The 12,249-nt window shown below is 33.7% G+C and overlaps 1 protein-coding gene across 1 annotated transcript in view; it reads right to left on the bottom strand.

Moving 5' to 3' along the window:
- Nucleotides 1-12,249, bottom strand: part of SPATA17 (spermatogenesis associated 17) — an 85,556-nt gene that overhangs the window by 50,335 nt on the left and 22,972 nt on the right. Inside the window, exon 6 of the mRNA XM_041426721.1 lies at nucleotides 494-617. Within this exon, the coding sequence (XP_041282655.1) occupies nucleotides 494-617 (124 nt within the window). The remainder of the gene's footprint in view (nucleotides 1-493; nucleotides 618-12,249) is intronic.

The following is a 12,249-nucleotide window of genomic DNA, read 5'->3' as shown; positions in this document are numbered from 1 at the left end:
ATGCTAAATAAGCTGATTCAGGAAGTTCTAAAAAAAGCTTTAACTGAAAACCCACATTTACAATCTCTCCTAAAAACAAGCAGAACACTGCACCAACCTAAGCATTAGCTCAATTAAAAAGGGGGCAAAAATGAAATCCCTTCTCAGCTTAATAACTTGTTAGTTCTTGACAAGTGCAACAACACAACAATAAGCCAGTCAAAATGAGTTTTTAAAGCGAGGTTATGCCCTTCATGTTGTGTTATCACAGTGGCAGATCAAACTGCTGACTTGGACTCTTTCTGCCAGCAGTGCTGATGTTGCCTCTATGAGCTACTGTCACAGAATAGTCATGGTACCTGCTCTTGCCTATAGAAAAGCACTAAATTGAACTCGAAGTAGTGTCTCTGTGATATCTTTTCAACAAGTCATGTCCCATTCAGCCTGCTAGTTTATCTCTGTCAGTCTGGGGCCCAAGTGGTTTGCATGAGCTGTCAGGGACAAGTCTACCAACCTGCTCAGTGCTAAGGAGGTAATGCATCTTTTGGGCTTGGTATTTCTTTTCCTTTTCTTTCTTTTCCAGGTCTTTCATTTTCTCTTCATTTTCCTTCATTTCTGCGTGCTCTTGAAGTTCACGCCTGTAATAAAATAAGTCTGCTAACTATATTACAACAACAAAAGACATGCTAGTCTTTTATTTTACTTTAACCCTTTCATAGCTTCACAGTGTTTTGTTCTTATACATTGGCAATATACTGACACCACAGGAATGTAAAATTACTGTTCTTTCAGTTCCACAGCAGTAGGATATTACATGGATATAACTAAGAAGAAACAGGATTAAAAATATCAAAATTAGGAGCAGTATATAGGTTCACATTGATAAAATACATATATACATATGTAATACATATATACATATAAAATAATATACAGCTTGATAAAATAGTATTCATCTAAGTCCTTTCATCTGCCTTTAAGTGTCATTTTACTCTGAATTTCTCTAAGTGGAAGCTATTATAATAAAAATACAGGTTGTTCACTTATGTTTCAGCTAGTGCCTTGCAACACCTCCTGATCTGCAGACAGGGGAGATTTTATGGAATAAGAGAGGATAGCAGATATGGAATAGGAGATGATATTCACTTCTGGATCTTTGAGTAAGGCTGAGAAAATAGGCACAGAGGAAAACAGGATGGGAACCTTTCATGCATACGTTGTCCTTGGGAGGAGTTTCCATGGCATTGGGTCCTTGCACGGGCCATTTCTACTCTGGTTTGATGAGAGCTGTAGAGGCCACCTCAAGAACCAGGACCTGAACCGCTTAATGAAGCACTGCACAACAGAGGTATGCAAACACACAGAGCCATCTAAACGTGTGAGTCTGTGCAGAAAAACCTTTCATCATAAAAGAAATATGGAACTACATCTAACACCAGGTTTCAAAGAATGGAGAAAACTCATGATTTCAACTGAATGTTTACTGGAAAACTTGAACAGAAAATGGGCATAGATTTCCAAATCAATGTGTTTTTTTCCACAGAGCCAGGCTCGCCATAAATTATGCAAACAGTAGAGTGAATTAATGTTCTATAAGAAACAAAATTCTATGCTATTGTGCACAGTGCATGTGTATAGAATTTTTTGACCCAGTTAAATAAGATTAGTTTGATTAACATTTCTTAATTTTGTTATTACAAAATGACTAGTTCAAATTAACCTGTGTGCCAAAGAAACCAAGCATATTCAGTCAAGCATTTAGATTGCTAAAAATTTAATTAGGTGAGTAAATTCTAGTCTTTATGTTTTCTAGTATGTGTATATGCAATAAAATTTTAAAAAAGGAAAAAACATTATTCACATAACTAAACATTCATAATTCAAATATTCCTGCAAAACAGATTGTATAGAGAGGTCTACATCAATAGTCTCAGTTGTTTCAATGAGTACCAAATAAGACACTGTGAGGACATGGATGAAATCATGTCAAAATATGCACATGGGTAAGTTTGCTGATATGAATAAGCGCATGGAAAAGGCATATTGCTCCCAAAAGTGTTTTTTTAAGATTGTGACTCAGCCTTACTCTTAATATTTAAATTATCATTAAATTAGTTCACCAAAATATATGAAAGAGCAATAATTGGTTTATAAATATGAAGACTTTGAAATCACATTCTTAAATACAAGTTGCAGTGTAGAAGTTATATTTCTTTTCATGCTATCTTTCATGATTTTATCAATTAAAATACATAAAATATTAAGTAATTAAACATTTTATTTCAACTGTAAAAGAAAAATAGAATTTAAAGGAAATACAGATCAGAAAAGGTACACAGGTGTTTTTGAATCTCTGAAAATATTGTTGCAGTTTACTGTTAAAGGCTGCTAATACAATATTTCATACAAGGTTACTTATAAAGCACACTGACGTTTAAAAATCACCATGCTATGCTTTTGCAGCAGTGTAATTTTTTTCCAACATAAGATTAAATTGCAAAATAAATGAATTACTTAGAGTGGCATGGCCCCCATTTTGCCACCCTTCTCTTGAAAATTGCTTATTAATATGAAAAAAGAAGTTGGAAAATAGCTTGTTTTACTTTATGCATAGCATTCTGGGGCCTCAAAGCCTGCAGAGCCAGAGTAGCTGCACATTTTAGATTGTGTTGGCAAGCGGGGATGATGACCTTTCTGACCTGCATCTCAAGGCTATTATTAATCGCTAAGTAACCTGGTAAAGCCAAACAAATTTGTTTCCATTGAAAGGATCTCTATCTGTGTCTGAGAATTTGTGCTGTACCAAACAAACCTCATTAACTGTGTCCATTTTTGACAAAGAACTAGGAGTTGGAGAGATTGGCGACCTTTCTTTGTCCTCAAGGTACAGATTTCAGAGTCACTACATGTAGGTACATAAGCATTTTTTACTAGGAAACTCTTTGTTCTATATCCATAAATCACAAACAAATGAACAAATAGACAATACATATAGTATCAACTTTGTTCTTTTATTTTATGCCTCTTTATCTTCAATATCAGAGTGTATGATCTGTGGTTTACATATTTAATACTATTCCTCTTTGATTACAGAGCCTTCTATTCAGCTTTAGTACCCCTATCTACAACTGGTGAAATAATAATCAACATATTACTACAGTATATTCATGTTCTTATATACTGAGGTACTCCTTCCTAACAGAGAATATGGAAGCTTTTTGATTTAGAACACAACTGGTGATAAAAACCCACAAATAATGTCAAAGATATAGATTTGTATTGCAGAAATAATGATGCAAAATGTTTCCCATTGTCGTCAGTCAGAATTTATCAGATTGCTTTGAATGAATTATTAATAATCATTACTTGCTGTAATTAAATGAAGTCTAAAATACTTGTTGAAGTTCCATGCAATTCATGATCTTTTTAGACAGTGCTATCATGATGATCATTCCTGATTATCACATACCCTCAGTAATATTTGTACCATAATCCACGTAAAAGTTTGAGATTTTTTAAGCAGTTACAAATAATTTTCAGCATACTTTTGCAGCAGACACATTTTGTCAGTTGTTCTAAAATATCTCTATCAGGCATTATACTGCCCTGTACAGCTGTACAGAACGTGCAGACAATTCTGACATAGGGATAATAGCTCCCAGGATGATTCCCTCCTGAGAGGCAATACAAAATAAGTGGTATGTAGCAGTCCAAATATTGCTTGACAGAAACATAGATGTTTTAGCATAAATATAGATTTATTTTCAAGCTATTTGAACCTGAAACTTTCGTGTCTTTTACCATACTTTCAAGCATTTGAAAAGGAGCAACAAAAGCAGAGAATCTAAAGCAGTTAGATACGAATATTCTATTTCACACATTAGCAGATTAATACTAACATGTCATGCACCGTGCAGGGGTTTCAATGCTGCCATACAGAATAATGTGTAGAAGGATAAGTGATACTAATGACATAAACTTAACCTTCCAAATGCTTACTTAAAACGAAACTAAACCTTCTGTGTGGCTTACATGGAAATGTGTCCACTGGGAAGTTACATGCTTGGGCTCTTCTACATGTACACCTTTCCAGAGAAAATAAATTCAAATTCTATTAAAGTCAATAGGAAATCAGTGGAAATTAAATGATTTTTCGATTAAGTCAGTACACTTCCTGCCAGTCCTCTCTTTGTTTGCAAATATGATGGGTTCACTGAGTAATCTTTTCTTGGAATATATGGGTATAATCTCTGTGACATTATGAATACTAGCTGTGATACACAACACTGTGGATTCTGGACCAATTTTGCATCAGGATGGACCCTTCCTGGTTCAGTGTGAAGTGGGAGAAGGCAAATTGTTTGACCAGCTTTTTTTAAAGCTTCAATAAATTTTGCAGGAGAAAAAGAGTTCAGTAAATGAAAAACATATTTTAGGGTATTTGATAATCTTGTTCTGTTTTTGTAAGCAATCTGTCTGTTGCATAGTTCATAGCTGGAAAAGTACTGCTTATTAAAAGCTCAAAAATTGGGTAATTATTTTAGTACATAATCTTTTATTTGTCTTAAAGCCTATCTCAATATATTAACAGCATCTATTGTATCTTCCTACAAACCTGGCTTTCCATATAAGTTTAGTCCAATCAGACTTTCTTCCACACACATTTTTATTGCTTTGTAGGAATAGTTTTGTAGGAGAATTATGTGGATATTTTAACAAATGTAATGTCTTATCATGATCTGAAAATTATTAAATAAATCAGAAGAATATCAATGGTTTACTATGGCAAGTTCAGGATGCATTTTTTTACCAAAAGCATGAATATACTGGCTTACACAAAGTGTGTTGTCCTTGTCATAGGGAATGTTTCATGCTTTTGAAAATAGGCATAGGATTATCAACACGTGCTCAAAACCCACAATTAAAAATGATCTTAACAAATCTGTTAAGTACCTACTGAATTGTTAATGATAAAATTACTTGCTCTGTATAGTTTGAAAATAAAAAAATTTCATCTGACAAGGTAACTTATTGTTATTCTGATTCTTCATTATGCAGTAGGCAATGGTGTTGGTTCCTGCTACGAGATGCAAATTCAGTTGACAGTGCTCCTGCTGTCTGTATAAAGGTTAAAAATACACAGATAATATTGTTCCTGGCACTTTTGGAAAGGTCTTCAAGTGATGATTTCAGTAATATACAGATTTTAATAATTCTGCATAGAACTTCATCATTTTACAAATTCACACTGACCTATATTTATTAAGTTTATCAAACTATTGCATTCTATTTTAATTTCCACTGGCATTCTGTGGTTCTTTGGCCAAATATTATTACAAAATTATTATAATAACTAAAGGAAAAGGCATCCAATAAAAAACAATAATCAGTATAGTTGCCTAGAGTATCAAGAAAAAATATTACGTTATTGTGATTTTAAACAGTTCAGACACCAAATCATAAAATTCCTGCAACAGAACAGTAGGCAACCTTAGCATACGAGGAGATAACCTAAATGTATTTAATCTTCCTGACTATATATCATTCTTTCTGCTCAAATACAGAAGATGGAAGGTAAAATAAAATTAGTGAGACAATAATTTTTGGTATACCACTGCATGCCACTCGTTTTAATGTCACACTGGTGTAGGTGAGAATGGAATATAACCTGCCATGATAATATTGTTTGACTTAATCAATTAAATTTGGGAAAACAATGAAATATATCTATAGACCAGCCTAGGATGTAAAAATAGTTTAGAGAACTCTGTACTTTGAAGGCAGTTTTAACAGAATATATCTACTACATACTTAAGTTAGCTATGTACATCAGTCAGCTTGCTCATCCTCAACATATTTCTCATTTTTTAAATGAACCCCTTCATATTTAGGAAGAAAACAGGTAAGTATCTTTTCCTCTCTACCATGATGTATAGTCCTGTGTGTATCCTGACAGAACTCCTTGACCAAAATATTTGATCTCAAGTTGGCATTTGATAGATGCTCAAAGAAACATCAATCATTAGTGGTACAAGGTATATTACTGCCTACAAGATCTACCACAAATAGATGTCAAAAAATCTTACTAATTTTAAATCTGAATGTTTACATTAATCCATTCAACAAATTAATCACGACACTCTCTTCAACGTCTGGATGAATATTATTGCTCTGTAGTGGATGTCCCTGCAGTGTAGTGAAAATATGAAAAAATGGAAATAAATAAAGCCAATGTGTAGACATATGAAAACACCCTGTATCTCCTATTATTATTAATTTTACAGAAAGAAATTCATAACACCTTAAAATCCCATTATAATTTGTGCATAGTAGCACATCATCTGTCCATCTCCCTTTAGTCACAGAATGTACAGTGCCAATGGAATTAAGTGACACACCAGTTCCACTGTCAACGTCCACAGTGTGATCAATACACAGTGTTGGAAATGTGATGAGCATAGTGGTGAAGGGCACACAGTGAATGAATACCTTGTGCAGATCAGGAGATCAGGGCACAGCATGTACCAGGCGATAGGGAAAAACAGACGGATGCATCCTTCTTATCCCTCCAATTTCCACTGCTGCACAGTTACTCAAGAGGGTGCAACAGCCTTTCAAGCTACTGATTGCAGAGGCAGCTTAGAACTAAAACCAGATTATTTTCCTAACCCACTATGCAGAATCTTCTAATTAAGGTTTCAATAACAACTCATACAGAATTTTTTCCTCACATATAGTAAAAACCTAAATGTTTTCATATGTAGTCTCTTAAGATTATTGTATTTCCTCAAAATGTGCAAACTTCTTGGTTTCAATGTTTTTCCCCTGCATATATATATATATATATATATATATATACAACCTGCATATATATATATATATATATATATATATATATATATATATATACATACATACATATATCCTCAAGGCAAATTTTCTTTATCCTCATTGTCAGCAGAAAATGCCGTGAAGTTAAAAAAATTTTTGTAAAAGGTCCAATCTAAACAATGATTTTTCAGCTTAATTATTTCAATTTAATTAAATTGCAAACTCCACCTATGATGGATGTGGCATAAGAGCAACTAATCACCAAAGCTTCTGTTGGCAGAGGAACCAGATTTGAGTATACTAGTTCAACTTTATTTATACCCAGGTTTGTACTGAAAAACATAACAACAGGAAAAACGTTTTCACTCACTGTCTGTTTGCTATTGACCCCTTCATGAAAAATCAGCCTGATTGATTAGCTTTAATAGTGAAATTAGTATTTGGTGATTAGCTTAAACAGAGAAATTAGTATTTGAGGTTAACAAAGCCGATCTGGCCCAGAATGGATAACAAAGCTCCAACACAATTTATTCTGACAGCAGTTTAGCAGCAGTGGTCACTTTCAGCACAGCGTCAGTGCTAAGCTGCTAAGAGAGCAGTCATGCTCCTAATATTTTCTGCAACATATAAGAGAGGATGTCTAACCACAGCCAAATACCATTGGAAGTTTTCTAGCGAATGTCATGTGAAAGTATCTGCTATCTTTTGGCACTGCAATTCCCAGAAGACTACATATGCTACCATCTGCACAGTAATAACCAGAGGAAAGCTCACTGCTATGTTTTGCTACAGTTAAGCTGTTCCCAATACTGGAATGAACTCATTTAAGCAAACTGTTATCTCTCTGCTGCAGTGCAGTACAATGTAGACATATCTGTACTTCTTTTACTTTAATATATGGTGCTTGGCAACATTTACAATATTCAACATTATGTGATTTAGAAAGCAAACATGACGTTATAGCTTCTAAAGGTCACCAGCTAAGTTGATTTTCCTTCTCAAAGTATTATGAAACAATTTGACTGAGGTCTATTCACTAACTCACATCCCTCACTTACTTTCACATAAAAGTCTGCATACATTGATAAATAAAATGGTACACTTTGTCTACATTAAAAAGATTTTACAATAGCAAAGCAGGAAGAGCTTTTATGTAACGACCTATTACGTATGGCAGAGCAGCGATGCCAAGACTCACAACCTCATAGTGATTTTTGTGGTACCTCATGGTTTTCTCAATTTCATATTCATGGGATGGTGTTACCACTTGAGCATCTATGGTGTCTTTTTTATTGAAGCATAAAACATTATGAAAGATACAGTAAATGAATAGTTTTATTACATAGCAATTGTAATTATTTTGGGAGAGATCTGACACATTGTTTTTAATACAGCAGTACTACTTGTTAGTATGTGATTCCACAGCAATGCCTCATTGCCAAACTGAAAATATCAACTAGATCCCAATTTTCAGAAGTGTTAGGAAATCTTATCTCTTATTGTCATAGAAACTTTAAAAAAAACTTCAGAAAGAAAAAAAAAAAAAAACCAGGCATTTTTATCATGCCATGGAAGAAATTACACTCAGAATTGAGGTCTGTTCTCTGAAATTTTGGTTCTATATAATAAATGAGACTACACTTAATTATAGATTTCAGCATCCAATTATACATGTCTAAAGAGTACATCCAATATATTCTAAAGTCTATACTCAAGCACATAAACTTCTGTTCAGAGTACTAAATCTTTCCTGAGGGACCAAACACAATGCTCTGGATGGTTGTGAGGCCTCTCCACCAAGTACAAGTAAGCAAATGAGTGCTGCATGCATTTGGGTGCCATGCAAGCTGAAAGGCCACATCGGTTTGTTAGCAAACAGTTAATTAATTGGACAAGAATAGAATAGCCTACTTGGAGAAGAGAGGAGAAAAATGTTGCTTTCTTGAAACAATTTGTTTCTTGATTTGATTTGGTTTGAAGGTAGCAAGAATTGTAAAGTTCAAGGTAAAACACAGGGATTTAGCTTCAGAGTCAAGGATAAACCAGTTAATGGACTCCTGCAATTATCCCTACAAGATGAAGAGTCTGAAGAAATTGAAAGGGGTATAATAATAAGTAAAATTTTCTCACAGTTTAAGAAAAGTCATGCTCACAATGTGAAGAATTATGGCTTTTAAAGGAGGTATTTCAAGCAGGATTCACAGATATGAAGAAGCTCTTTTATGTGATAGAACATTCATACAAATGAATGTATAAACTGACAGAAGAAAAATTTTTTTAATTTCCTAGTCATCATAACTATACTGAGTTCTGATGCCTAGTATTTTAAAGGACATTTGAAGGTCTGTCCAAAATGGTAACAAAAATTATTTTAAGCAAAGACAACATCTTTCAATAATCTCCGTTGTTTAGGTCTAGCACAGTTTTCAGTCTAGTAAAGCTGAATATAACAAGAAGTAATGGTTCAAAGATAAAATGAAACTGTTTCAGTGGGGAACTATGGGACATACATTGAACACCAAAGGTAATTAACTCCTGGATTAGAATTAAAAGGGTATTTATTAAATTGTGATATATTTTGATGTTATTAAATCAAGACTAGATTGCCCAGTCAAAGCTTAATGAGCTTTTTATAGATACTGCTATAAATTGGATATTGATAGACCTCATATTGGTGATAGATCTGAAGTCAGACAAGATCATCTGATTCCAAATAATATTGTTTTCATTATTACTAGGAAAATCCCCCCACTTTTTTGTAATTACTCACTACTGTTCTAGACTGTATAAATAGAAGACAAATAGTCTCTGTTTTGTTCTCTGAGTGACCACTTCAGAGACTTAACTCTCCTTAGATAACAGAAAAGTATATTTATAATGATTTAGAGAAGCAAAATAACAACTAAGACATTTTTTATCCCCTTTTTTCTCCATTTTGGACACTTTTTCTTTAAAGCAAAACAAAAATGTGCTCATTAGATACTTATACTGCTTTTCATCTCATGCAATTCTATGATATCTCATGGGACATTATAGGATACACCAATATAAAGCAAAGGATTGTAATTTTCCACTGTAAAAAAATCTGAAATGCCAAAGAAAGATCAATAAGCCTTCACATCCTCAGATAAAAAAACTAATTCACGAACTTGGAAAAAAGCAGTGCATAGTCATCACACTTCCAATAACAAAAACCACTGAGAAGTGTCTAATTTTAAAGGTCTTAACTGCTGTAGTTTCTATCTCTCTGACATAAATGGGAAATGATAAAGGGAGTTTAATCTCAAAAGCCTTTCACTGGGTACGGCAGTGCCAAAGAACACTATTTTGTTTGGCCTTCCTTAACATTCTGACATCTCTGAGTACTTTGCTGAATTGTGAGTAATGCTACTTTTTGATAAAGAGTTATGAAGTATGGGAACAGGTAACGGACAATTTCTAGCAGCACTCAGACACAGGATCTTACATCATTATTAAACCAAAATAGTGATGTTAGATCAAATAGGCTGTTGTGTGCGAACTAAGGAAAAACCATTCCTTTTGGTTTTGATTTTGGGGGCTTTTCTATTTTGTTTTGTTTTGTGTTTCTTTGGAAATCTCAAAAATAAGCTACATTATAGCATGTTCTAGAAAATACACATGTGTAAATTAAGTACTTACTGATGTACCTACAGATAAACTCACATATGAGCTGGAATACTTGGATAGCATAGAGCAAACTCAGTTATATAATTGTATATAAAGTGCACCTACAAATAAATTAAATATCCAATTTTCTTACGTAACACATAAATGAATGCATTTATATTTTATTCTTCATTATTAAACTGAAAATAGCACAAGAAAAAGAACCATCACCTTATTTTAATAACAATAGAACTGCTTAAGTGAGTTAGGTAAATGGCACATAATATTTGTCATACTTCTAATGACCTAAACAGCTGAAGTGACTATGGCACATGAAAAATATTTATATACTTCTTCAGAAGTCTTTAGTCTTCAATTGGTAGAGCCCTTGCCTTATAACCTTGTATAGCCTGTATATAGATGGCCTGTCATGTCTCTACAATTAGATAAACCAGAACTGCTATAATGTAATCAGTTACAACCTGAAAATTATATTTTGAAAATCAGGTTTATTAATATGTAATCTTTAGATAATCCTATTTATCCTCCTAATTTACACAATATTTATGATAGTCTACATGTCCTTGAAATAAGGAACAGGGACACTACATTATGAAAAAGTGGTCTGGCTGCTGGAGTTCATAAATTTTGTTCAGCTTTGGATGAGTTCAAAGAATTGCCATGTAAGAAAAGCCTTACAGAGGGAATTTATCTGATTATGGCAGTAATAATTACCCAGCTGTTTATTGCAGATAGAGAAATAATTCATGTAGGCAATAGGCCGTGGTGGCAATGACACTCCGCATTTAGTAAATATGCAAACTGTTCATTTCTAATTAACCAAGCTAGAGGATGCCCTTATTAAATGTATAAACTAAAAGTGCCTTCCTGACAAGTGATGAATTGTTACATTGCACAAACTCTTGCCACAGAATTACTGGAGTGAACTTGGGGCTTAACTTCATTAAGAGATCTTGTGGGATAGTTAAATGAGGATGGACAGCATTACAAGACCTACTTGACAGTCAATAATATGCTAGATCTTAATGAAACTGTAGCTCTTCCCCTTTTCTACTTATTTTACAGTGAAGATTCTTCTTCAGACAAAACAGAAGACTGTGAAGTCTGTCTCTATGAGACAGTTTGAAAGGCCATGATTAGTCAGTCTTTGACGACAGAAAATGTTTTATGAGCTGGCAATAATTCTAACAGACTTCCTACAAGATACAAAATCTACAGCACCTTCAAAGCTCACAGGTACAGAAGTATTATCCTACAATACTGTGTGGTCACACCTGTTTTATTCATCAAATCTAATCATCTACACCACAGATTATTTGGTCCAATGAGTGTACACAGTGATCTCAGATTTCTTTCTACATATTCAGATCAAAAAACTATATTTCTTTGTATACAAATGAAATAAAGTTTCGTGTTTAGTCTGTTGATTCTAATGGTGTGTTTAGTTCTATATAAAAATACATGGGAAAATTCTGCCTTCATGTCATTGAAGATTTCAGTCTAAGCAGCAACTTATGCTACTTACAGTGTTCATGTTTACTGCAAGACTTCAACTATTTACACATAACTAGCTAAAAACATGGTAAAGGCTTCTTCCACTCCTTGCTCAAGAGAGACATGGACAGAATAAAGCTCATGAGGGATGTGAGCTGAATCTGTGCTGGAAATTCAGCTTCCTGTGTAAACTTAATGGTTCCTACCGTAAGCTCACAATATTCAGAAAGTGTTTTCCCATGGAGTTAAAACAGGACATTGACTGCTCTATAATTTTAGACACTTTATTTCTATTTC

Source organism: Onychostruthus taczanowskii, unplaced genomic scaffold (genome assembly GCF_017590055.1).
Source record: "Onychostruthus taczanowskii isolate IOZ18803 unplaced genomic scaffold, ASM1759005v1 scaffold93, whole genome shotgun sequence".
Classification (NCBI taxonomy): domain Eukaryota; kingdom Metazoa; phylum Chordata; class Aves; order Passeriformes; family Passeridae; genus Onychostruthus; species Onychostruthus taczanowskii.
This window is presented reverse-complemented; position numbering and strand designations above follow the sequence as displayed.